At 43.7% G+C, this 24,124-nt stretch overlaps 1 protein-coding gene across 3 annotated transcripts in view; it reads left to right on the forward strand.

Annotated features, from left to right (window-relative positions):
* Positions 1-1,950: 1,950 nt before the first annotated feature.
* The window catches only part of TANGO2 (transport and golgi organization 2 homolog), an 88,950-nt gene continuing 66,776 nt past the window's right edge, over positions 1,951-24,124 (forward strand). For 2 of the 3 annotated variants that reach the window (XM_053369482.1, XM_053369483.1), the window contains exon 1: positions 1,951-2,059. In XM_053369482.1, the coding sequence (XP_053225457.1) occupies positions 1,968-2,059 (92 nt within the window). In that variant the 5' untranslated portion in view covers positions 1,951-1,967. Of the gene's footprint in view, positions 2,060-20,887; positions 20,968-24,124 lie in introns of those variants that run through there. The other variant, XM_053369484.1, reaches the window with a different exon arrangement.

Raw genomic sequence — 24,124 nt, forward strand, 5'->3', positions numbered from 1 at the left:
GCTTTGCCTCACTGCTTTCTTTGTAAGATCTGGCCCCAATAGGACTACCGTACATCCAGATTTCAGCAAACATTATTGGGATTTCAAAGGTGGAATTGATGTCCAGGGAGAAATTTTCGAAAGGTGGCACTTTGTCCTGGATCTTAGGCAAGTCAATCAGGAAAAAAAAACACAACGCAACAACTTTCAGGGTGTCCTGGTTTTTACTTTTTGAAATTGTTGTTGTTGTTGTTTAGTCTTTTAGTCATGTCCGACTCTTCGTGACCCCATGGACCAGAGCATGCCAGGCACTTTTTGAAATACAGTATGGCAATCCTAGCCTCATATCTGTACAGCATATATATATATATATATATATATATATATATATATATATATATACCGTATGTGTATATATATATATATATATATATATATATATATATATATATATATATTGGGGGGGAGACGACGACTTTATGATTCTTAAAAAATATGTGTGTAATACCCAGAAGGTAAGTCTCACTGTATTCAGTGGGGCTTATCCACAGAAAATTGTTTCTGGGCCTTAATTTTCATTGTCTCAGCATCCACAACTGGTGAATGGTACTAGGATGGATGAATTTATTGAAATGCAGTTTCACATAAGTGAGTCACAGTAGCACCTCCCCCTCCCCCTCTCAAACTATAATGTATTGGGAGAGAATGAGAGAGAAACCTAAACTGCCCACTATGCCAAAGTGCAAACCATGAAGCTCACTGGGTAAGACACCATCTCTCAGCCCTAACCTACTTCACAAGGTTGTTAAGCAAATAATACAGAGAAGGGTAGAGTTTTGTGCACCACCCTGAGCCTTGGGAGGAAAGGTATGATATAAAAAGCAAAAATAAAATATGCACACAACTTAAGTCTGCATCCAGCATGTAACAGAATTTTGATGCATTCAATCATATACACCTAATTATCTTGTGTGTTTTCTCCTCCCTTTTATTGTCTTCTGTATTCCATTGTCTTCAACCCACTGTGTAACACTCTACCTATCCTATTGTAAAGGTAAAGGGACCCCTGACCATTAAGTCCAGTCGCGAACAACTCTGGGGTTGTGCACTCATCTCGCTCCGTAGGCCGAGGGAGCCAACGTTTGTCCTCAGACAGTTTTACCGGGTCATGTGCCCAGCATGACTAAGCCGCTTCTGACAAACCAGAGCAGCACACAGAAATGCTGTTTACCTTCCCACCAGAGTGGTACCTATTTATCTACTTGCACTTTGACGTGCTTTCGAACTGCTAAGTTGGCAGGAGCTGAGAGGAAGCAATGGGAGCTCACCCCGTCGCGGGGATTCGAACCCCCGACCTTCTGATTGGTAAGAGCTTTTTTTTCTTAAAAAAATAATGTTAAGGGGTACTCTCATTTTGACTCAGGAAAATCACCATTTTATAGTTCAAATTGAGAATAATAAATACGTACAGTAAATGGAAAAAAGTACAAAGATTCACAAAATGTTTAGGAGTATCCATACCCCTGAGTCCCCCCAGAAAAAAGCACTGCTTTTATCTATTTCTATTAAACTTATGACTTATTTCCCTCTTATATTTGCATAATATTTTTTTTCAAAAACGCTATTTTCTGTGCATGTAAAACCAAAAACTTTATATATACCGTGTATATTTTCTCCCCCCCCCAAAAAAAAAGACATTTACAGAAAGAAGCATAAATAAATAAAATTTATTTGAAAGGGAGAGAAAGGGCCGAGCAGGAGGAGGTAAAGGCAGGGAAAATATTCCCTACCTAAAGAAGGTTGCCCAAAGGAAAAAGCCCCGCCTCTTCTAGAAGCCTGAGGGGCTTCCAGCTGCTCTTGGCGAAGCCAGCCAATCAGCGAGGAGCAAAAAAGGAAGGAGGAGGCGGGGGCGAGGGAGGAGCCGGCGCGAGGGGCGTTCAAACCTGGCCAATGAGCGGGTGGCGGGCGTGGCCAGACCCGAGAGGCGAATGAGCGCGGCCGTTGTTGCGAGGTGGGCTGTGTTCCCGGAAGCGGGTCGAAGGGAGCTCGGCGGTTCTTGCGCGCTTAGCCTTCTGAGGGGGTAAGTGGGAGAGGAGAGGCGGCTGAGGGCGGTTTGTCGCCGGGAGGGGAACCGGGCGGGTGAGGGCGGGGCCCGGCGGCGCCCGGGCACAAGGAGCTGGCTGTGGGCGAGGAAAGAAGCGGCTCTTGCCTCCGTTCAGTTCCCGCTTCCAATGCTGTGAAGCGGCTGTTGACGTTTGGATGGGTGGGGCGCGGCTTCCCTTCCCCGCGGAGGGATGGAGGGCTGTTGACTTAGGACTGCCTTGGAGTGTTGGCCGCACTCGGAGCAGACCCGTTGGAATGAATGGGCGTGACAAACTTGGGTCCATTCATTCATAATAATAATAAAGGTAAAGGGACCCCTGACCATTAGGTCCAGTCACGGACGACTCTGGGGTTGCGGCGCTCATCTCGCTTTACTGGCCGAGGGAGCTAGCATACAGCTTCCGGGTCATAATAATAATAATAATAATAATAATAGATTTATATCCAGCCGAAGCTGGGCTCAGAGCGGCTAATAAAAGTAAAATGGTAAAACATTCTAAAATCATTTCATTATAAAATTAATTCCAATCAAATTAATGACAACCATTTGGGCTAGAAGTTCTGTGAGGATTGCCAAAGGAGGGAGTCAGGCTAATAATAATAATAAATTTATTATAATAAAATCATGTGGCCAGCATGACTAAGCCGCCTCTGGCGAACCAGAGCAGCACACGGAAACGCCGTTTACCTTCCCGCCGGAGCAGTACCTATTTATCTACTTGCACTTTGACGTGCTTTCGAACTGCTAGGTTGGCAGGAGCAGGGACTGAGCAACGGGAGCTCACCCCGTCGCGGAGATTCGAACCGCTGACCTTCTGATCGGCAAGTCCTAGGCTCTGTGGTTTAACCCACAGCGCCACCTGCGTCCCTTTACAAACTTGGGTACATTCATTCATAATAATAATAATTTATTATTTATACCCCGCCCATCTGGCTGGGCTTCCCCAGCCACTTTGGACGGCTTCCAACAAAATATTAAAATGCATTAATGCATCAAACATTAAAAGATTCCCTAAACAGGGCTGCCTTCAAATGTCTTCTAAAAGTCTGGTAGTAGTTCTCTTCGACACCTGGTGGGAGGGCGTTCCACAGGGTGAGTGCCACCACTGAGAAGGCCCTTTGCCTAGTTCCCTGTAACTTGGCTTCTCGCAGTGAGGGAACCGCCAGAAGACCCTCGGCGCTGGACCTCAGCGTCCAGGTGGAACGATGGGGATGGAGACGCTCCTTCAGATATTGATTCATAGGATTGGAAGGGGCGCCAAGGGTCTTCTAGTCCAGCCCTCTGAAATGCAGGATATATTTAGCTAAAGCAGTGGTTCCCAACCTTGGCTGAGGGCGGGGAGCGACTGCCTCCCCACCTTGGCTAAGCTCATGCTCCAGTTAACTCCTGTCTGTGTACCTTCTGCAGACCCTCAGTCCAGTTTCCCTATCTAAGCTGTGAGGCTCTTTCCTTTTGCTGTAGATCAGCGGTTCCCAACCTTTTTTTTTTGCCCATCTAAAGGTAAAGGTAAAGGGACGCCTGACCATTAGGTCCAGTCTTGGCTGACTCTGGGGTTGCTGCGCTCATCTTTATTGACCGAGGGAGCCGGTGTACAGCTTCTGGGTCATGTGGCCAGCATGACTAAGCCGCTTACCTTCCCGCCAGAGCAGTACCTATTTACTTGCACTTTGATGTGCTTTCGAACTGCTAGGTTGGCAGGAGCACAGACCGAGCAATGGGAGCTAACCCCATCGCAGGGATTCGAACCGCCGGCCTTCTGATCGGCAAGCCCTAGGCTCAGTGGTTTAACCCACAGCGCCACCTGCATCCCATTGCCCACCTAAGCATCTCTAAAATCCTGATCCACCCCCCCGTGACATATAATTCTTATTATTCGGAAAGTGAACTCTGTGGAGGAGGAAGCCTAAAAGGCCATTAACTGTTAATAACTCATTCTCAAATTGCCCTCCTTAAAAATCAAATTGCTCCCCCTGTGGGGCATGTGCCCCACGTTGAGAACCACGGGGCTAAAGCATCCAATGACAGATGGCCATCCAGCCTCTGCTTTAAAACCGCCAAGGAAGGAGAGTCCACCACCTCCCTAGGGAGTCCGTTCCACTGCCGAACAGCTCTTAACATCAGAAAGTTTTCCTGTATGTTTAGTCGGAATCTCCGTTTTTGTAACTTGGTTAAAGTCCTGCCCTCCAGAGCAGGAGAAAACAAGCTTGCTCCATTCCAATGGGACCAATTCTTGAATATCATCGTTATTTATTAGGTGCCCTCTTGCACTCAAGTGCCTCAAAGCGACGTACGGAGCAAAATGAAATGAATGGTCACAACTAAATTGGAATTGTAGGATTGTAGAGTTGGATGGAACCACTAGGGTCATTTAGTCCAACCTCCTACAATGCAGGAAACTTTAGCCCAACGTGGAGCTCAAACCCACAACCCTGTGATCAAGTATTTCATGCTCTACCAACTGAGCTTATCCGGTTGTTAGGTCCATCTATGCCAATGAGACCACCTTTCTGAGAATTATTATTTTTGTTTCATTTTTACATTCAAGTGCCTCAAAGCAACTTACACAGTAAAGCAAAATAGCAAGGATGTTACACTTTGTTGAATAGTGTACAACAATCCTTAGTTCTCAGTGAGGTGTTGGACTTCACAGATTGCAGATGGAGGCTCATCTGAGGAAGTCTTGTTCAGCATCAAACAAATGTAACAGATCCCCCTGCCTGTTGAAAAGTAACCTTTTGGGGGGAAAGAGTTGCGGACTTTCTCTCTCTCTCTCTCATGCGTTCTTCTCCCACCACCCTTGTCTGTATTGACTTACTTCAATTTGTATTTTCTCTGTACTGAAAAAAAGAGTTGTAAATTGTTTTATTGATTTGAAGTACTTTTGTCCCTGCTGATTAAAAGGTGCTCAGAGCAGCTTAGTAAGATATTTCTTACCCTTACAATTGAAAAGACATGGCAAACAAGAAATATGGGTTGGGGAAGGAAGCAGAAAAAATACAAACTACAGTTCTGAAAACAACCATTGGAAACAGGTGTTTATTCCCAGGAGTGCTGCTTGAGGTATGGAAAAACGTCATGCTGTTTTTCTACTTTGGGGATAGAAAGTCACATGACTTGGAAGATTCCAGGGTCAATTGTTCCTTAGTACGGAAATTCACTCTAATTTTGGCCCAATCACTGTCTTTTAGCCCAAACCACCTCTTGGGGTTGTAGTGAGGATAAAACTGAAGGGCCACACACCACATATGTAACTTTGATTTCCTGGGAGGAAAGGGGGAACTTCAGTTGTAACAAAGTGATACAAGTTTAGCAATCCTTGCTCATGATAACCCTTTTGACATCTGCTGGAAGCTTCATGTGTGCTGCCTTGAATTCCGTAGGGAAAGATGTGATAGTAATGTTACATAAATTTTTTTTTAGTTTTTGACTTCAGCTTGAAGCAGTACACCTTAGGCTTTCTCTATTAGTGTGGGCTACAGGCATCCCCAAACTCGGTCCTCCAGCTGTTTTGGGACTACAACTCCCATCATCTCTAGCTAACAGGACCAGTGGTCAGGGATGATGGGAATTGTAGTCCTAAAACAGCTGGAGGGCTGAGTATGGGATGCCTGATGTAGAAGAACTGTCCATGTATTTTGTGGTTTATTTATTTATTTTAAAAATGAAAAATGCAAGAGGGAGGGAGTTGTCACTTTATTTCAGATCAAGACCCTCACAGGGCAAATAGCAGCTGGGGGAGTTATTTTGATCAGCAAAACAGCACCACAATAGTGCTGCCATTGTGGACAAATTGAGACCCCTCTATGGTTCCTTTCAATTTATTCTTTAAAAATGTAACCATGGATCTCCATCATAACATACAGTTGGCCCTAAGGAAAGTCTGTGCTTAAATTTGCACAACTGAGTGAATTCCAACATGGGCTTGTGCAGGAGATCAGGCAAGTACCTTTGAACAATGATAGCTTCACACATTTTCTTTTAAGTCTGTCAGGAGTGTAATCATCTTTTGAATTTAGCAGCATCTTTAGCAGCTATTTGGTCAGTAGCAATCAGGTAATAGTGTTTGTCTTCAAGTCCTTGAAACTGTCCACCTGCTGATTCTGCATACCAAATAAGCAGAAGAGGAGATTAGGATTCCCACTCCACCCCCACCACAACCGCAGCTGCAAACCTTTCTTTAATTCTTTACTGGGCCTGCATCTTTAGGCAGAAGCCTGGCATGAGAAAATTAAGTTGGCAAAGAAGTTGTTCCTTGATTTGAGGTAAAGTAATGGGGAAAGCTTAATCACAATCCTTATACTCTCCTAGACAATCCTGTCTACTCACCTTTGAATTCAATGGGGCTTACCTTATACCTTGGTATAGGATTAACCTCTACTATTTCCATGTTGAGCTGCACGTTAAATGCACAGGAGGAGGGTTGGTGTAGAAAAGCAAGAAGAACTGCATTTTTTTTTATTCTTTTACATTGGGCGAAATGACTTTTCAGGGTGCATAGTAGCATTGTGTGTTTGTGTGTTTATTTTTCTGCAACTGTGAGGTTCAGAAACTTAAGTTCTGAAAATGAAGTTGTGTTACACACCAAAATCCCAAACTATCCCCAGCGTTTTACAGTTCTGTAATGAGTGAGCTTTTCATGATATGCGTGGGAACTCTGTGGATGGAAGCTCTGTAATCAGGACTACCTGTCAGCAAAGGACTGATTTGTTTGTATGTTATACCTTTTTATCTTGCCTTTTAAAAAATTCATTTTCCCCAGGACATTTTTTTTTAAGGAGAAAGCTCTATATTATGATTTGCCCTTGCCCTTTCCACCAAACATAGGGTGGATAGATGAATGTTACCCATTGTGTTGCTAATACACACCCCTCAAAATATTTCTGTGGTCCAAAATTTTTTTTTCTTACTCTTAGAATGCTTTGCAGCACTGACACTGAAATGCTGCTCTTACAGACATGATCTCCTTAATTGGGAGTGCCTAATCAGCTGATAGGGACATGGGTGGCGCTATGGTCTAAACCACAGAGCCTAGGGCTTGCCAATCAGAAGGTTGGCGGTTCGAATCTCCGCGACAGGGTGAGCTCCCGTTGCTCGGTCCCTGCTCCTGCCAACCTAGAAGTTCGAAAGCATGTCAAAGTGCAAGTAGATAAATAGGTACCACTCCGGCGGGAAGGTAAACAGCGTTTCCATGCACTGCTCTGGTTCGCCACATGACCCAGAAGCTGTCTGCGGACAAACACTGGCTCCCTCGGCCAGTAAAGCGAGATGAGCGCCGCAACCCCAGAGTCGTCTGCAACTGGACTTAACGGTCAGGGGTCCTTTACTTTTAACCAGCTGATAACACCTTCTCCAAGGACTGGTATCTCTGGCTGCTGCAAAACTAGCTGAGCCATCTCTTACTTTATTTTGGTATTTGTCAAGATGTTAAATGAGGCATCAAACTACACTCTATTCATTTGTGAATGTGCATGCTCCTGTATGTGCAAACACATATAGAAAATACTAGTAAACTATTACAGGATCACTCAGCATACTTTTCATTGGTTTGTGTAAATAAAGGTATACTAAAGTCCATTGATACTGTTCTCACTGTCCTATATGACAGGGGGCTTTCATATTGCAGAGTATCATTGCTTTAGAAAATGGGATAGGAAATTGCCATTGGGCCATCTAGCTCTGTACCGCCTCCAATTGGTAGTGGCTTTCCAGGATCTCGGATAGAGGAGTCTTTTCAGTCACTTTAGGCCTGATCCTTTTAATTGTAGATTTCAGGAAATCTGTGGCAGTCTACCTGTGAGGTATGTGCTCTACCACTGTGCTGCTTTGGTCCCTATTAAATGTTTGGTCCTTCTTTCAGAAGGCCAGAGTATTAAGTTTATTTGTAGAAAAAATTCTGTGGCTCCAAAGTATCCATAGTAAAATGTTAATTGTGTCATAAACCTACAGTATTATAATATTATAGTAGTCACAATAACATTCTAAAAGTATCTTGGTTTTGAAAAGTACATATGAGAGTTTGGTATTCAAGTGTATTAGAACCCAGGTTTCTAGTGTGGTATCTTCCTCAAAAGTCTGGGCAGGAAAACAGTGCTCAGTTTATTTCTCTGACACACTATCACATATTTTTAAAATGCCTTAGGCCAGAGGTGGAGAACTGTAGCCCTCCAGATGTTGCTAGATTCCAACTCCCATCAGCCCCAGCCAGCATTGCCAATGGTCAGGGATAGGAGCTGTAATCCAACATTTGGAGGGCCACAGGTTCCACACATCTTCCTTGAGCAAATCTGTGCTGCCTGCATTCTCCCCTCTTTCAGAATATTGTAGTGGAATAGGTTATGATACCATGTCTGTTCCAAAACCAGTGATTGATAGAGTGCTGTCTTTCCTGCTGCTCTTGCCAAAATCAGCAGCCCTTTAGGAAATAATTAATTGAAGGTGTTGTGTTTTAGTACTGCAAACCAAACCAGTGGAGATTCTGCACTCTTAAGAACAGGCTTGTGTTTTTCCTTGGGGACTTCTGTTCAGGTATTCTAAAATGTTTTCTTTTTGCTAAATCTGTGTAAAACTATGTATAATATTGTTAGCACCTGGCCATTTCACCCTGCAGAAGGCAATTGAAAGCTGTTAAGTACAATACTCAACAGTACTCCCGAGGAAAGCATTACCGTGAATGCAAAATGGTCAGTGTTGACTATATTCAGAAATAAGCTTTTAAACGTTAATTTACTAAATGCAAAATGTCTTTATTTCATTTTAAGCAAAGGATGGTAATTGAAAATCCTTGAACAATTCTCTTTTCTGGTATTGGAGTAATCTGGTTTTGTGAGTAGTAGAAGGGGAATCAGATGAATTTCACAGAGGTACCAGCTTAATTGATGTAACAGCCAGTTAGCATCCTTGAGCAGGATGCCCCTAGCAGTGGTTAGGCTAATTCTACCTTGATTGGATTTGTAACATGCTCTGTTATGGGTGCAGCCTCTGAGAAGTCTTTGGAAACTGTAGTTGATCCAGAATGTGGCAGCTAGGTTCATGGTGGAAGCATACTTGCAGCCATGGGAGTCCCCGGTGGGGGCAAGCTCTCCCACAACCATAATTTCCAGCTTTCATTAAAAGAACATTGCATTTGTACCATTTGTAAAACCTGAGATATGAGACCAAATGTACAGACACTACTACTTTTTTTGTAAGAAATTGACCTGTTACCTCCTCTCAGCACCTCCCCCAAAACATTCCTGTGGATTCCCATGCTTGCAGGAGTGTTCATTACCATTTAGTTTCCAGGCATTTCCAAGATGTTTGTGGTCACCTTTAAAGCTCGAAATTCCTTAAGTCCAGGCTACCTTGTATCATAATGTCAGTCCCCGAAGATCTGATGAAGATGTTCTTCTAACAGTTATTCAGGCAAAAGTGGGTTGGGATATATGAGAGAGTCTTCATTAGAAAACCTTGCAGCTTCTTCCTTGTCATATCTGCCTGGACCCCTCCTCCGTTTTCACTGATAAGTTAAGAAATTTCTCTTCAAAACCTGGTTAGGGTTTTAACGGCAGACCCCAATGTTCTACAGGTCAATCATAGCATCATAGAATTGTGGAGTTGGATGGGACCCAACTGCCTGCAATGCAGGAATATGCAGCTGTCCCGTATGGGGATTGAACCTGTAACCTTGGCAATATCAGCACTATGCTCTAACCAACTGAGCTATCCAGTTCTTCCTGTGCATATCTAATTCCTATGCATGTCAACTCAGAATAAGTTAAATCTCATTTACTCCATGGTTGCTTATCCACATAAGTGCATATAGAGTTGCCCCCTTAGTTTGCAATATTAGTTCCTCTCTTACTGTTTTTCATATAAAATATTGTTAATGGGTAGTGTATGCTACCCCTACTCAGAGTAGACCCATTGAAGCTAATAGGTTTCCTTATGAGTAGGACTTAGCTAGTGCAACTCATTGTGAGCACAGTTTTTAAACACTGGAAGGCAGTATTCTACACTATCTCAAACAACCCTCTCCAAAAATAATAACAGGCAATGTGAAACTAAACAGTTCTACTAGCATGAGCAGTCCTAGCTGGCTGCACAACAGAACTTCCCCTCACTCACCTCTCCCAGAGTTCCCTTAGTATAGAACATGTTTATGTGAGAGATCACCTTCTCCGTTATTGTTCCTGGTCATGATGGTCATTCAAAGAGGCCCTCCTGGTACGGTTGCACGTTCATGAGCTCCACCTGGCAGTTACTCAGAAGAGATCATTTTCCATAATGGTGCCTACATTCTGGAACACACTCCCTGTGGACATTCAACATGAGTCTATCTGTGGTTTCTGACGCATGTTAAAAACATTTCTTTTTAAATAAACTTTTGGGAAATAGCAATATGGCTTGGTATCTCATTTTTGCTGCTCAGCATATATTTGATTATTACTTGTTTTGCTCTATTGATTGTATTTTGACCTTCATTTTTTGTTAAGTGTGTTGCATACCACTTTTTGTTAGCCATTTATAAATAAGTATCTACATATTTTTTATATATTAGGCTACGTGAACATGGGTGCTATAGCTAATAGCCACCGTCCAATATGTATAATTAGTTGTATGTGCCAATGCCTTTTCGTGACTGCTATAAATCCTCAGGGCATTAGCTCTCTCTGACCTTGATTCTTCAAAGCTCTTTTGAAGTCAGTTTCCATCTGCCGGTTGTAAGTAACCTTTGACTACAGTGAGAGTTAAAGAATAAATGTCTTCAGTCAGCCTTGGGTGCTGCGTGCGACAGCTTTAGAGGTAGCGGTTTTCTGCTGATGTACTTGTGATGATCATTGTCTGACAATACAACTGTACATGCTGTCAGAGCTGGCCTTAAGAGATACTTTGCTTCTGAAGCAAAATAATGACCCATTGAGCCTTTTTGTGACATACGGAAATGGAGACTGGAGGCATGGAAATCTGGAATCTATCATCTAACTATTTTCACATTACTTTATGGTGAGGTCTGCCCCGGATGCTGGCTGGTTGTGAAAACTGACTAGATATTCCAGGAGCATCCAGCCTTCTGGTATTCTTGGTAAAGTGTATTCAAATAGCTGCTGGTGTCATCCAGTGGAGAGTCTTTACTGTGAGGCTAGCGTTTAACTCTTGGTGCACCCTCTTTGTATATTCTTGGTCATGTGGAGTTTGTGACCCTTAAATGACAATAATATTTTAATTTATTTAAAGTATGTGTGACATGCTTTTCATTGCAAGCCATCCCAGGGGTGGGTGGGATGCAATCAGCAATTTAAAAACCCCTACAACCAACAATAATATATAGAATTAGACAATAAAATGAGGACAGATAAAGCAAATCAGCCTCTTGGCAGTCTGTAGCCCATGGTTCCCAATTAACTAAGTACGTCAGACCCCCTGTTTTTCAAAAGCAAAGCCATGGACCCCCTACTTTTGAAAATTTCGATACCTCTATGGTAGTTTTTTTGTTACATGAATGGTGCCATGGACCTCCAGGGGTCCGCGGAGCACCAATTGGGAACCACTGGTCTACAGAACACAGCCAACTACATTTTAGCACCCAGTCCTGGGAGTAACACATTGTCAACACCTGAGTGAACAACCATGATTTTAGCTGGCACTGGAAAGCAAAAGGTCAGCTCCCGGTAGATCATAGAGAGGAAGGCATTCCATAAATTGGGTGCCAGCTCAGAGAAATCACTCTCCCATGTCTCAGCATAACAAATCTCACCAGGTAGCCACAAATCTCGCCACATAGCACAAAGAAGGGTATCCACTGATGGTCTTCAGACAGGTAAGCTGATAAAGGGACAGACGATCCTTTAAGTATCTGAGTACCAAGCTGTATTGGACTTCATGCGCCATCACAGTCACCTTAAAGCCAGTGTGCTGTAGTGGTTAAAAGTGTCAGACTAGGGACCTGGGAGACCAGGGTTCCCCACTTGGTCCTTGGGTCAGTCACTGTCTTTCAGACTAATCTACCACACGGGATACAGGTGGCACTGTGGTCTAAACCACTGAGCCTCTTGGGCTTGCCATTCAGAACCGGCGGTTCAAATCCCTGAGACAGGGTGAGCTCCCGTTGCTCTTTCCCAGCTCCTGCCAATCTAGCAGTGTGAAAGCAGTGCTGTGGTAATGGCGTTTCTGTGTGCCCTGGTTTCCGTCACAGTGTTCCGTTGTGCCAGAAGCGGTTTAGTCCAGCTGGCCACATGACCAGGAAACCTGTCTGTGGTCAAACGCCGGCTCCCTCAGCCTGAAAGCAAGATGAGCGCTGCAACCCCTGAAAGCAAGATGAGCGCTCCAGCCTTTGACTGGACTTAATCGTCCAGAGGTCCTTTACCTTTTACCACACAGGGTTGTTGTGGGGAAAGAGGTGAGGTATAAATGTAATAAATAAAATTGGTAGTAATGACATTTCACAGTAATTAAGAAGTAAATGAATAAAGCAGCTTCTATATTACATGAAAATAGTTTTAAAATGATATCAATGGTATTGCGACTCTACTACAATATCAAATACGATTAAAGGAACATAATTTTAAAAAATGATATTGCAGTGGTATCAAGAGCTAATTATAATATAAAAATGATTGGAAACTTCTGAAATGTAGACAAGAGGGAAGGGACTTTGTTCATTGGTTGTGATCTTATGGCTGCTAGAGGATTCTGAAGGCAAATATGTGCTTTTGGAAAGTTAAGTTTCTACCTTAAAAAGTATTCAATATTTTAAATATTAAAATGGACTGTACCGGAAGGAAAAGAATGGGTTATGTTTTACATCATTGTAACACCAAGATTTAACTATACCTGAGGAATTTTCAAATGATTACATTAAGAAAATGGCACATTAAACTACATGATACATCTGTTGTAAGTAAACTCACCTGGGCATTGAGTGAAACGGTGGATATTGAAAACCACTTTAAAAGTGAATGTATATGCTTTATATGGTATTAGGATTCTAGTAAAAATAAGTGAATCCTCTTACATTGTTGTAGATGTTATATTACTTATTTAGTTGACGTAGTTTAAATATAGTAGTTCCCCGTGTAATGCATTGTACCACACCAGCCTTCATAAATAGCACAACCCATCAGAACTATCTTTAATCTCAGTTGAAATATAGAGGAGTTGTCAAAGAACAGCACTAGGCTAAGGCATAATCCCTGTTTATTTCAGTGAATTGGACTCGGAACTGTGACAAGGTGTTTCTCAGATAGTATTCAAAATTAGATTATTCCAGTTCCTCTGGCTCCTATATTTATTCAATCCATGTTTTGTATACTTAGAAGATAGGAATTTTGCGGTAAGCTTAAGCCAAGTGGAAGCGCACGTGTTGTGTGCCCATAAAAACAAGCAAGTGTGGTGAATCAAATGCACGTTAAAATTTAAGTATGTGCCAAAGTTTAATTTGTTTCCCAAGCTGTAGAACTATACAAGCAGCAGTACTTTACAGGTGTGACTGGATTTGGAGTTGTAAATGAATTGCTACACATCTTTAGGGCTTAATAAATGGCTTTCTTATTTAGTACAAAAGCAAGAGGGGGAAACAAGAAATTAATGCTGTTGGGTAACAGCTGAAAGAATTGATCAATGTTTTACCTGGTAACTGTGAAAAGCGATAAATACTCATGACTGCTGCTATGATTCCCCACCCCCTCCACAATTCTCAAGCATAACTCTTCTTTTGGCCATCTGTTTCTGGCATTGCATAATAAAGCTGCTCTTAAGCATCCCCCCCAACCATTGTGCAATATTTATACCACACAGAAAGCATATGTGGTTATTCCTCAACCAGGAGTATTGTGCAAAAAAACAACAACACTGAGTTTTGTTGTTGAAATATCCATTTTTTGTGTTTTCAGAATCACTTTAAAAGCTGACCATTTTAATGACTCAGTGAGAATTGAAATGTTATGCCATATACTGAAATGTAAGCAGGACTAGTTGTCAATAGTACAGTGGTACCTCGGGTTACAAACACTTCGGATTACAAACACTTGCAGTCCATACCTCGGTCACGGCACACTAGGTGGACTGCTGGGGTGAGGATGTAGCAAGGCAGAGGGCGGCCAGGGAAGCACCAGGATGATGGTGGTGGCATTGAGTGCACAAGCACTTCCATATTGTGTACAAGTGCCGTATCCTGACCACGCCTAATAGCTGTATACATACCGTGTTTTGCAGTTAGATATTGCTTTGCTTAATGCAAGGATGAGGTTGTATCTCACCTCCATAGATTGTTAGGCTCCCAGCTCCCATCAGCCCTAACCAGCACGATCGGTTGTCATGGATGATGGGAGTTGTAGTTCAGCGACAGCTGGAGACCCTTAGATTCCCCAGCGCTGGATTGCTGTATTTTAATTTCTTGCCTATAATGTTTGCACAGAACCAATTGGTATGTTGACAATTTGTGGTATTCTTTGGATCATCTGCAGTGTTTGTCACAGACGCTATGGCTGTCAGAATGAGCAGAGGCTTTGTCCAGGCACCCTTCCATCATGTGTGGACATAGCCAAGAACCACCCCCCAGCAGTGTTTTATATTGTTCCTTGTATTTCATTTTAATTGCTGTGAACGACACTAGAAGCCAATTTTGGGGACTGGCAAAGGGGATGAAAAGTGTTGCCAAGCTCCTCAGCCCCTGTCCCTATTACATCTCCCTCGATGTATGTCTCTCTGCCGTCTTTGGCACACGTTCTTTTTTCATGCCCATATATTCATCGCTTTCTCTCTCAACCCACCCACCTCCACAGACAGGGAAATGGCTCAGTCTTGGCTCTTGATCCCCCAATCCCACAGATTTCACTGTTGCCACAGCCTTCTTTTCCCAAGCTCCCTTTATCATAGCTTGTGAAAGGCATTCCTGTGTGTTCCAGTGTGTGAGCTCCATGCCACAGTTGTGTACATAAGGTTCAGAAATAACTATTTAAAGCAGAGTTTCCCAAACCTCTAAGTTCATTGACCCCTTGATGTGCTTACAAAGTTGTCCTGGACCCCAACCCAAATTCTTAGGAATGTACATCAAATAAAGTCAAGAAATCTCAATATCTAGCCATTTATTAGTCATTTAAGTTACCATAGCATCTTAAAAAGTAGATAGCATCTTAAAAAGCAGGGACATCACCTTGCCAACAAAGGTCCGTATAGTTAAAGCCATGGTTTTCCCAGTAGTGATGTATGGAAGTGAGAGCTGGACCATAAAGAAGGCTGATCACCGAAGAATTGATGCTTTTGAATTATGGTGCTGGAGGAGACTCTTGAGAGTCCCATGGACTGCAAGAAGATCAAACCTATCCATTCTGAAGGAAATCAGCCCTGAGTGCTCACTGGAAGGACAGATCGTGAAGCTGAGGCTGCAATACTTTGGCCACCTCATGAGAAAAGAAGACTCCCTGGAAAAGACCCTGATGTTGGGAAAGATTGAGGGCACAAGGAGAAGGAGACGACAGAGGACAAGATGGTTGGACAGTGTTCTCGAAGCCACAAACATGAGTCTGACCAAAACTGCGGGAGGCAGTGGAAGACAGGAGTGCCTGGCATGCTCTGGTCCATGGGGTCACGAAGAGTCGGACACGACTAAATGACTAAACAACAACAGTTACCATTACTAGGAAACATAAAATGTAAGAAGAAAAAGTGCTTAATGAATACAGACATTCTGCATTGACAAGGGAAGTACGCGCAAGTTAAAAACAAGCACAAAATAGATGATTAAAATTAGAAAAACAATAAAACAGAAGACAAATGCATTGAATAAACATAACTTTAGAAATGATGAGGACCAAGGCACGATATTTCTCGAAGCAGTAGTAATGTAACGGGGATAGTTTCTCCCATAGCATGCTGGAAATTGGTCAAAAACATGGTCTTGCATAGCATATTTGGCCCTACAGAAGTTGTTGGACTCTCAGCTTCCAAGAACCCCAGATAGCATGGTCAGGGGTGATGGGTTTTGTAGTGCAGCAGCATCTGAAGGGCCACACATTTCCCATCCCTGGTGTAAAACTACAGAACTATGTGCAAGAATGCTTACATATGTATGTTATTGCATAATAATAAAAAGCCACCACAATCTATAAGTATGGCACTATTTAAATAGGAACATGTTTTAACAGTTCACAACAGTACCCACCCTACAGGCTAAAAAAAGAGGTGAGATCACAAATAATCAAGAAATAGATATACTGAGGTGTACTGCTGGCAGAGCAAGCCAACTAAGAAGTAAGTCCTACTGCATTCAGTATAGCTTACTCCCAGGTAGGTGGGGGTTAGGATTGCGGCCTTGTGCTTTTCATATCAAGTGAGTTATCAAAATCAAAACATCTCAGTGTCTCTTAAATGCTGAGATCAGAATTCCTTACTTTCCAGAACAAATTTTGCAGCCCTCAATATAATTGAAAATAATTTCTTTCAAGGAGAAAGCATATTTCTCTATTGGGATGTACATAAGGAACTGCAACAAACCAGTTCATGGAAAGGTATACACAAATTTGATCTTTGTAATTGTGCAATAGAAACTACCAGGAATGGGGAAAACAGATTTCAGGTAAAAGCCAAAAGGTACCTGAAAATCCAAGCTGTGCTTGTTAAAGTAGGAACTCATTCAGTTGACCATACAGTGGTACCTCGGGTTACATACGCTTCAGGTTACATACGCTTCAGGTTACAGACTCCACTAAGCCAGAAATAGTACCTCGGGTTAAGAATTTTGCTTCAGGATGAGAACAGAAATCGTGCTCCGGCGGTGCGGTGGCAGCAGGAGGCCCCATTAGCTAAAGTGGTGCTTCAGGTTAAGAACAGTTTCAGGTTAACAACGGACCTCCGGAACGAATTAAGTATTTAACCCAAAGTACCACTGTATTCATCACATAACAATAAATGATTCTTCAATATTGATTTTGCACAACTTAGCTATCTGGGATGGTTCTTTTAATCACATGAACTCTCCTTGGTCCATGTCCCTCTGGTATACTCAAAAGAGTTGAAGTAGTTTTCTTTGTTTTAAGTATTCATTTTAGTAAGTATGAGGAGCAAAATATTTAAAAAATATTTCATTGCCTTTCCTTTGATTGTGTTAGTAAAGACGCAGTTGTGTTCATCCCTCCCCATCCCCTTTATTTTTTCGTCGCATCTTAAAAATCAAATGCAAACTTGTTCTTTGCTTTTACATAAGCTTACCAATGCGCTTCTTTATTCAAAGGCCGCTAAGTGAGTATTTGTTGTTGTAGAACAACAAACTGGCAAATCAAGGCTCTGAAATAGATTTCAATTATTATAACAATGTTAAGCTGTCATGTTTTTAACAGATCCATATAAAGTTAATCACATAGAATAAATAAAATATGGAACAAAGGGTGATAACGAGAAGCAGCGATGTGAGACAGGCAAAATATTGGAAATGTCAGCTTTAATGTGCCCATCACTTTATGATTTATATCTCATTCTACTCTGGTCTCTCTGTAGCTACTGCTGTAGAGGGAGCTTCATTAATAATGACTTTAGAGGTTTGTAGTAATATTCAGCAAATTGCAGCGGCTTGCAGAGGTGAGTGAAATGACGCCGTTCCATATCAAATTATAAGGGGGTAAAAGGCAGTAATGATCAGGATCTAGACACTCCGGTAAACTAATAGAGCAGTGGTGGGGAATCCAGGGCCCTCCAGGTGTTTGCGAACTACATCTCCAATCATCCCTGACCGTTGGCTATGCTTGCCTGACGTGATGGGAGTCCAGTGACACCTGCAGGACTGCAGGCCCCTGACCCTGGTAACAGGTTATCAGTCTATGTCAATATTGCTTGTTTCTCTGCTGCAGTTCGAGATGCACAAAAAGGCTTTAGCTAATTGCTTGAAGGCTAGTTTGTTGACAGCCTGTCAAGGCCTGTGCATTTTGGATAAATGCTGTGACATTAGGACCATGTGTTTGCATCCTTCTCATTCGTGTGCATCTGTGTGCTGAATATGGCACACACATAACAAGGGAGGGGGGAGGAATTATATTCAGCTCACATTTAATGGTGGAAATACCTATTTCACACTTTCCAAAGCAATACGCATTGGCATCTTTGAAATTTGCACTTCTCCAAATTTTGCAGTGAAGTCATCCAGCCAAGTAATGTGTGTAAAAATGCATATATTAGGGTAAAGTACAGAAATGCGTTATATTCGGGGAAATTGCTGTGAAAAAAATGTATATTAGGCAAAATTGCATATAAACTTGTGTATATCAAGGTAAATTCAGATTAAAATGCTGATGAATTTTTGTGAGGACTGGGGGTGGGGGGGGGAACGGTTCACAAGCTAATGTGGAAACTGAATTTAAGAGAGGAACAACTAGAAACTGAGGAAACCCAGATTTGACAGATACGCCCATCCCTATACATGGCACATGTAAACTGTAAAAAAAAAAGTGTTTTAAAATTCACCTTTAAATATGCAGCCATACCTCGGAAGTTGAACACCTTGCGAGTCATACGTTCTGGCTCCCAAATGCCGCAAACCCGGAAGTGAGTATTCCGGTTTGCAAACGTTCTTTGGATCCGGAATGTCCAACATGGGTTCCACAGCTTCTGATTGCCTCCAGGAGCTTCTTGCAGCCAATTGGAAGCTGCGCCTTGGTTTCTGAATGTTTTGGAAGTCAAACGACTTCCAAAATTGATTCCGTTCAACTTCTGAGGTACGACTGTATAGACTGCCAGCTTTCACTCTTGCCTGCCTGTTTTTACTCAGAATGCTGCTCTGTTTCTTGGTGTGTGCGTTTTTGACCCGCCTGCAATGATGACGAAGCCTTCAAATAACCTAATTGGTTAAACATTAAGTCTTTGGCTGCTGCTGCTCTCTCTGTTCAAAGCACATTAAAGACCTGTGCTGAGACTATTAACTAACAAAAGATACTCACCACAGATTCTTGGTGTTGAGAACAGACTACAGTTTTCTTCCTTTGTGCGAGTTGTGATGGTGGCTTTATGAAAAATGTATGTTTGCATAAAGCAGCATGAATTCTTAAAGAAGACAAGCGGTGGAATGTGGAATGACTTGGGCTTGATAAGTTGCAATTTGTCCTGTGAAGAATTCAATCCATTATTTTAGTGCTGTAAGGCAAGTGCTTCCTATTACGATCATTCCGCCTGGTACCCTTGCACACCGCAGTGGAATATAAGTGCCAGCCATTGTGAAGCTTCTGGCCTGGCTTTTGCCCTTCATAAAATACTGCGCCCTGGAGAACGTGTTTGCTCCTTGGGGAGCAAACATATTGGAGAGCAATAAGGTTACTGTGGGACGCGGGTGGCACTGTGGGTAAAAGCCTCAGCGCCTAGGGCTTGCCGATCAAAAGGTCGGCGGTTCGAATCCCCGCGGCGGGGTGCGCTCCTGCTGCTCGGTCCCAGCGCCTGCCAACCTAGCAGTTCGAAAGCACCCCCGGGTGCAAGTAGATAAATAGGGACCGCTTACTGGCGGGAAGATAAACGGCGTTCCGTGTGCTGCGCTGGCTCGCCAGATGCAGCTTGTCATGCTGGCCACGTGACCCGGAAGTGTCTCTGGACAGCGCTGGCCTCCGGCCTCTTAAGTGAGATGGGCGCACAACCCTAGAGTCTGTCAAGACTGGCCCATACGGGCAGGGGTACCTTTACCTTTACCTTTTTAAGGTTACTGTGCACACCATTGCCCTCTCCGCAGCCCCAGAATTCGAAAGCTGCAAGTTTATAACTGTAATCATGGATTGGGTCCAAGGGACCATGAACAGAAGGAACACAGCTGCAAGGGCTGTTTGCAGTAACACGATAGTTTGCGTAGTGCTCTTCAGATGCTCACCCTCTTGCAAGCAGAACACTGCCTCTGAATTTTCACATTTTCTCATGCAAAGCTCTAGAGCAGGGGTAAACAACATGGTGATCTCCAGGTGATCTTGAACTACGACTATCATCATCCCATATGAAGTTGACTCGGAAATTACTACTAATCCAGAATGCGGCAGCTAGACTGGTGACTGGGAGCAGCCGCAGGGACCATTATCACGCCAGTCCTGAAAGACCTACATTGGCTCCTGGTGTGTTTCTGAGCACAATTCAAAGTGTTGGTGCTGACCTTTGAAGTCCTAAACGGCCTCAGCCCTGTATACCTGAAGGAGTGTCTCCCTCCCCCATCGTTCAGCCCGGACACTGAGGTCCATCTCCGAGGGCCTTCTGGCAGTTCCCTCTCTGCAAGAAGTGAAGCTACAGGGAACCAGACAGAAGGCCTCCTTATGCAAAGTGGTGCAGTTTATCAATAGACCTGAGATTCTCCTATACTTCCTTTGCTCAGGCACCAATCTGCTTGATGTTAGAGGAACATAGGAAGCTGTCTTATACCAAAGCAGACAATTGGTCTATCTCAGCCTGTTATCACCTGTCCTGAATCACAGCAGCATTCTAGGGCCTCAGGCAGAGGTACCCTCCTAGCCCTACCTGAAAATACCAGGGATTGAAGTTGGAACCTCCTGCATACAAAGAAGCACATGAACTACCATTGTGTTCATGGTCCTTCACAGAGAGAGAGAGAGAGAGAGAGAGAGAGAGAGACAGAGAGAGAGAAAGACTGGTATTTTGATGCTTTCTTCCATTGCTTTAGATAAAGAATGAAAAAATAGCTGCATTCGTCAAAACAAGTAAAAAAGCCGCTTGTACTTTTGACCTCGTTTCCTTTCTCTCCCCACCCCATCCTTCGAGCCAGCTTTTTCTTTTGTCAACAAAAATTGTGATTTCTTTGGGAACAAGACATCCGGTTCCTCTTTCTAGGAGTCTGGCTGTCTCTCTGCAACTGTCTCTCTTCACTCTTTGGAGTCAAACAGGCTGGGTCACTGCTTGAGGGCTGTACGAATGACCTGTGGTTTCTGAATCCCCAACTGGTAAGTGAAAAAAGGAGAGATGTGGCTGGAATGATTTTTGATACATACAAAAAAAAGTGGTGAAATCTGTCCCCGCTAGCTATTAAAACTCAGTTGGACTGCTATCTGCGTATCTGAAATATTTAAACCATCTATTCCTTCGGGCAGAGTTTTCAACAGCTAGAGTACTGCCAGATCAAAAGTCCTGTAGTGAAAGGCAACAGAAATATGTTTTTTCCGCCTCCTCTTTGATGTGGATTGGCTGAAAACTGCAGCTAAAATTATGGGCTGCATCTTCTTCCTATAGATCCACCATATACTTGAGTTGTTGTTGTTTTCATTCAGGCACCAAGGCATTTTTGCATTTGATTTCCTATAGCTACCAACTTCATGAGTGGAACAAATTTAAGATTAAGATACAGAGCAGTAGTGGGAGTGCAAATGAGCTTGGGTTTGCTCACAGTGACCCTTTTACCATCTGCTCTTGTAATCAGCCTATGGTGATCCTGCCGCATTGTGTTGCCTTGTGCGGGTGGAGGCGGAATAGCTGTAGCTCCGTGAGTGGTTGATCATTTGCTTTGTGTGTAGATGGCCCCAGGTTCAATCCCTGGCACCTGCAGTCAGAAGGATCATCTCGTAGCAGCACTACTAAGCAAGTTGGTGTTGCTTGATGCAAGATAGCTTCATATTAGAGGTAGCTCAGTGCTAGAGCATCCACTTTGTGCTCAGAACGCCTGGTTTCAACCCCCAGCATCTCCAGGTATGGCAGGAAGTTAGATGCTGAGTTAGATGGACCAAATGGTCTGACTTGGTATAAGAAAACTTCCTATAATCTATCCCTCCCCCCGCCAAACCAGATCTTCCCTTCTGGGTTCTTCCTCCACTTTGTGCAACACCACTCTTGAAATCTATCTGTTCTTTCCAAGTGCATCACCCTGATAAAGTTACAAATCACACCTTTGGGTAGAGAATTTCCCACCCACCTCTCCACTTCATCCCCTTTCCTCTGCTTTCTTCTGTGCTGGTTGGCTGCTGGTTGTGCCTCATTCATCATTCTCTGTGCCAAACCATCATTATATGCCCCAGTGCCCAAACACCATGCGATCTATTTTCTGCTGGATGCTTTGCTGACTTATTTGAATATACTCTGTGTGTGTGTGTGTGTGTGTGTGTGTGTGTGTGTAGTCAGGATATGGAATACTGTGTGAACGGGACCACACAGGTCCTTCGTCCTGCTGGGGGGTCAGCGTCTGCATATGGCAGGACAGTACTGAATCAGTGCAAATATGTAACTAAATGAAAGGGGGAAAGATTGGGGGGGTAAACTTAAAAAGCGGTGAGAAGGATACAGACTACTGTAGGAGGGTTTAAAGAGGCGATCAGGCTTGGAGGTCGTGAGCACAGCCAGATCCCAGTTGCATGAGGATTGTGAATTGCAACACCTGTGTATACCTGGATGCAGCTTGCCAGTTTGGTGGGGTCCGTGCAGAGCTGATCCAGCCATTAGGCAGGGCGAGGTCACTGCCCCATGACACACCCGTGGATGCCCTGCCACCGCTGGCAGAGAAGCTGGCACCAGATTTTGCAGAGTGAAAGAGGTTTCCCTACAAATCACCAGCACAATCTTTCCTGAAATTGGCGCCAAGGGTGGCACAGCTTCTCTGCCAGCAGTGGATATGGCAGGGCACACAGTGGCGGCAGAAGCAGATCGGTGGTGGCAGAAGCAACGGCAGGACAGCGTGGCACTTCCTATTTCGCCTCGAGTGGTGAAACAGGATGCCCCCGCCCCTGGGTCCACAACTCTAATGGTTTGTATTAGGGTGAGGCAAGCTAGCTTTGTTATTTTCTATTTCGTACTCAAATTCCCAAAGCTATGTCTATGCTGTTTAAGTCTTTTCTTAACTGTCTTCTATTATAAATGCTTGTATTTATAACCTCCTTAAAGCATTGCATTTATCCTGGTGTGGCTTCTTAAGTAAGTGTGGCTCCGAATCTGATCCCTGGCTGCTTGGTTCTTTGCTGCCAAATAAAGCGTAGACTTGAGGCTCGAAAGACAGTGAGTGGTTTATTTGGCTCTTGTCTTTGTGAATTCCAAGGACACCCAGAGAACAATCGTGAGTTTCCCCTAGCTCAGGTTGGGGGATTGTAGGGATGGAAGCAGTGCTACCTTGACAGGGTTAGCTTTTACCCTGGCCAGCGATTATCTAGGATCCCCAACACCAAAGGATCTCCAGTGGGCCGTTGGTTGGGGGAGGGAAGGGTGTTTGTCCAGGTCTAAGAACACCCACACAAGGGACGCAGGCAGCGCTGTGGGTTAAACCACAGAGCCTAGGGCTTGCCAATCAGAAGGTCGGCGGTTTGAATCCCCGCAACGGGGTGAGCTCCCGTTGCTCGGTCCCTGCTCCTGCCAACCTAGCAGTTCGAAAGCATGTCAAAATGCAAGTAGAAAAATAGGTACCGCTCCGGCGGGAAGGTAAACAGTGTTTCCGTGCGCTGCTCTGGTTTGCCAGAAGCGGCTTAGTCATGCTGGCCACATGACCCGGAAGCTGTACGCCGGCTCCCTCGGCCAATAAAGCGAGATGAGCGCTGCAACCCCAGAGTCGGCCACGACTGGACCTAATGGTCAGGGGTCCCTTTACCTTTACCTTTTAAGAACACCCACCAGGAGAATCTTTTGCATGATCCACCACCAGTGGTTATGAAAGCATCAACACCAAAAAGCTGAAAAGCAATCTCCGGTATCCCAGCAGTACAAACTTTGTAGGGAATAAGAGTCTCGCTCTTGTTTTGAGCTCTTGAGACGGTCAGTTTGTGCCAAGCAGCTTTTCTCGGAGCCTTGCGGCAGGCACCAGCTTGATGCAAACAGCTGCTTTGGCTTTAATACTGGAACCAAATTAACTTCTACTTGCCGAAGTAAACTTCGCCACTCAGTAGTGCATTTTAATCGGCAAACGGAGACGAAAATCTCCCGTAAAGCAACCCTCATGAGTCTTTGCAAGCCATTAACTGTCAACAGTTTCTTTTGATTGAGTAATCCAATTAATTTGCTGGCAGGGTTCCCAACGAAATGCTGTTGCTGCTTATAGTTATCTGACATCTGTCCTTAAACTTGTTACATCCACTTCCTTTGGTGCGAGATTGGGGCTGGGGGTTGGGGTTGGGAGGGAGCGTTCCACAC

The sequence above is a fragment of the Podarcis raffonei genome, chromosome 16, assembly GCF_027172205.1.
Source record: "Podarcis raffonei isolate rPodRaf1 chromosome 16, rPodRaf1.pri, whole genome shotgun sequence".
Classification (NCBI taxonomy): Eukaryota; Metazoa; Chordata; class Lepidosauria; order Squamata; family Lacertidae; genus Podarcis; species Podarcis raffonei.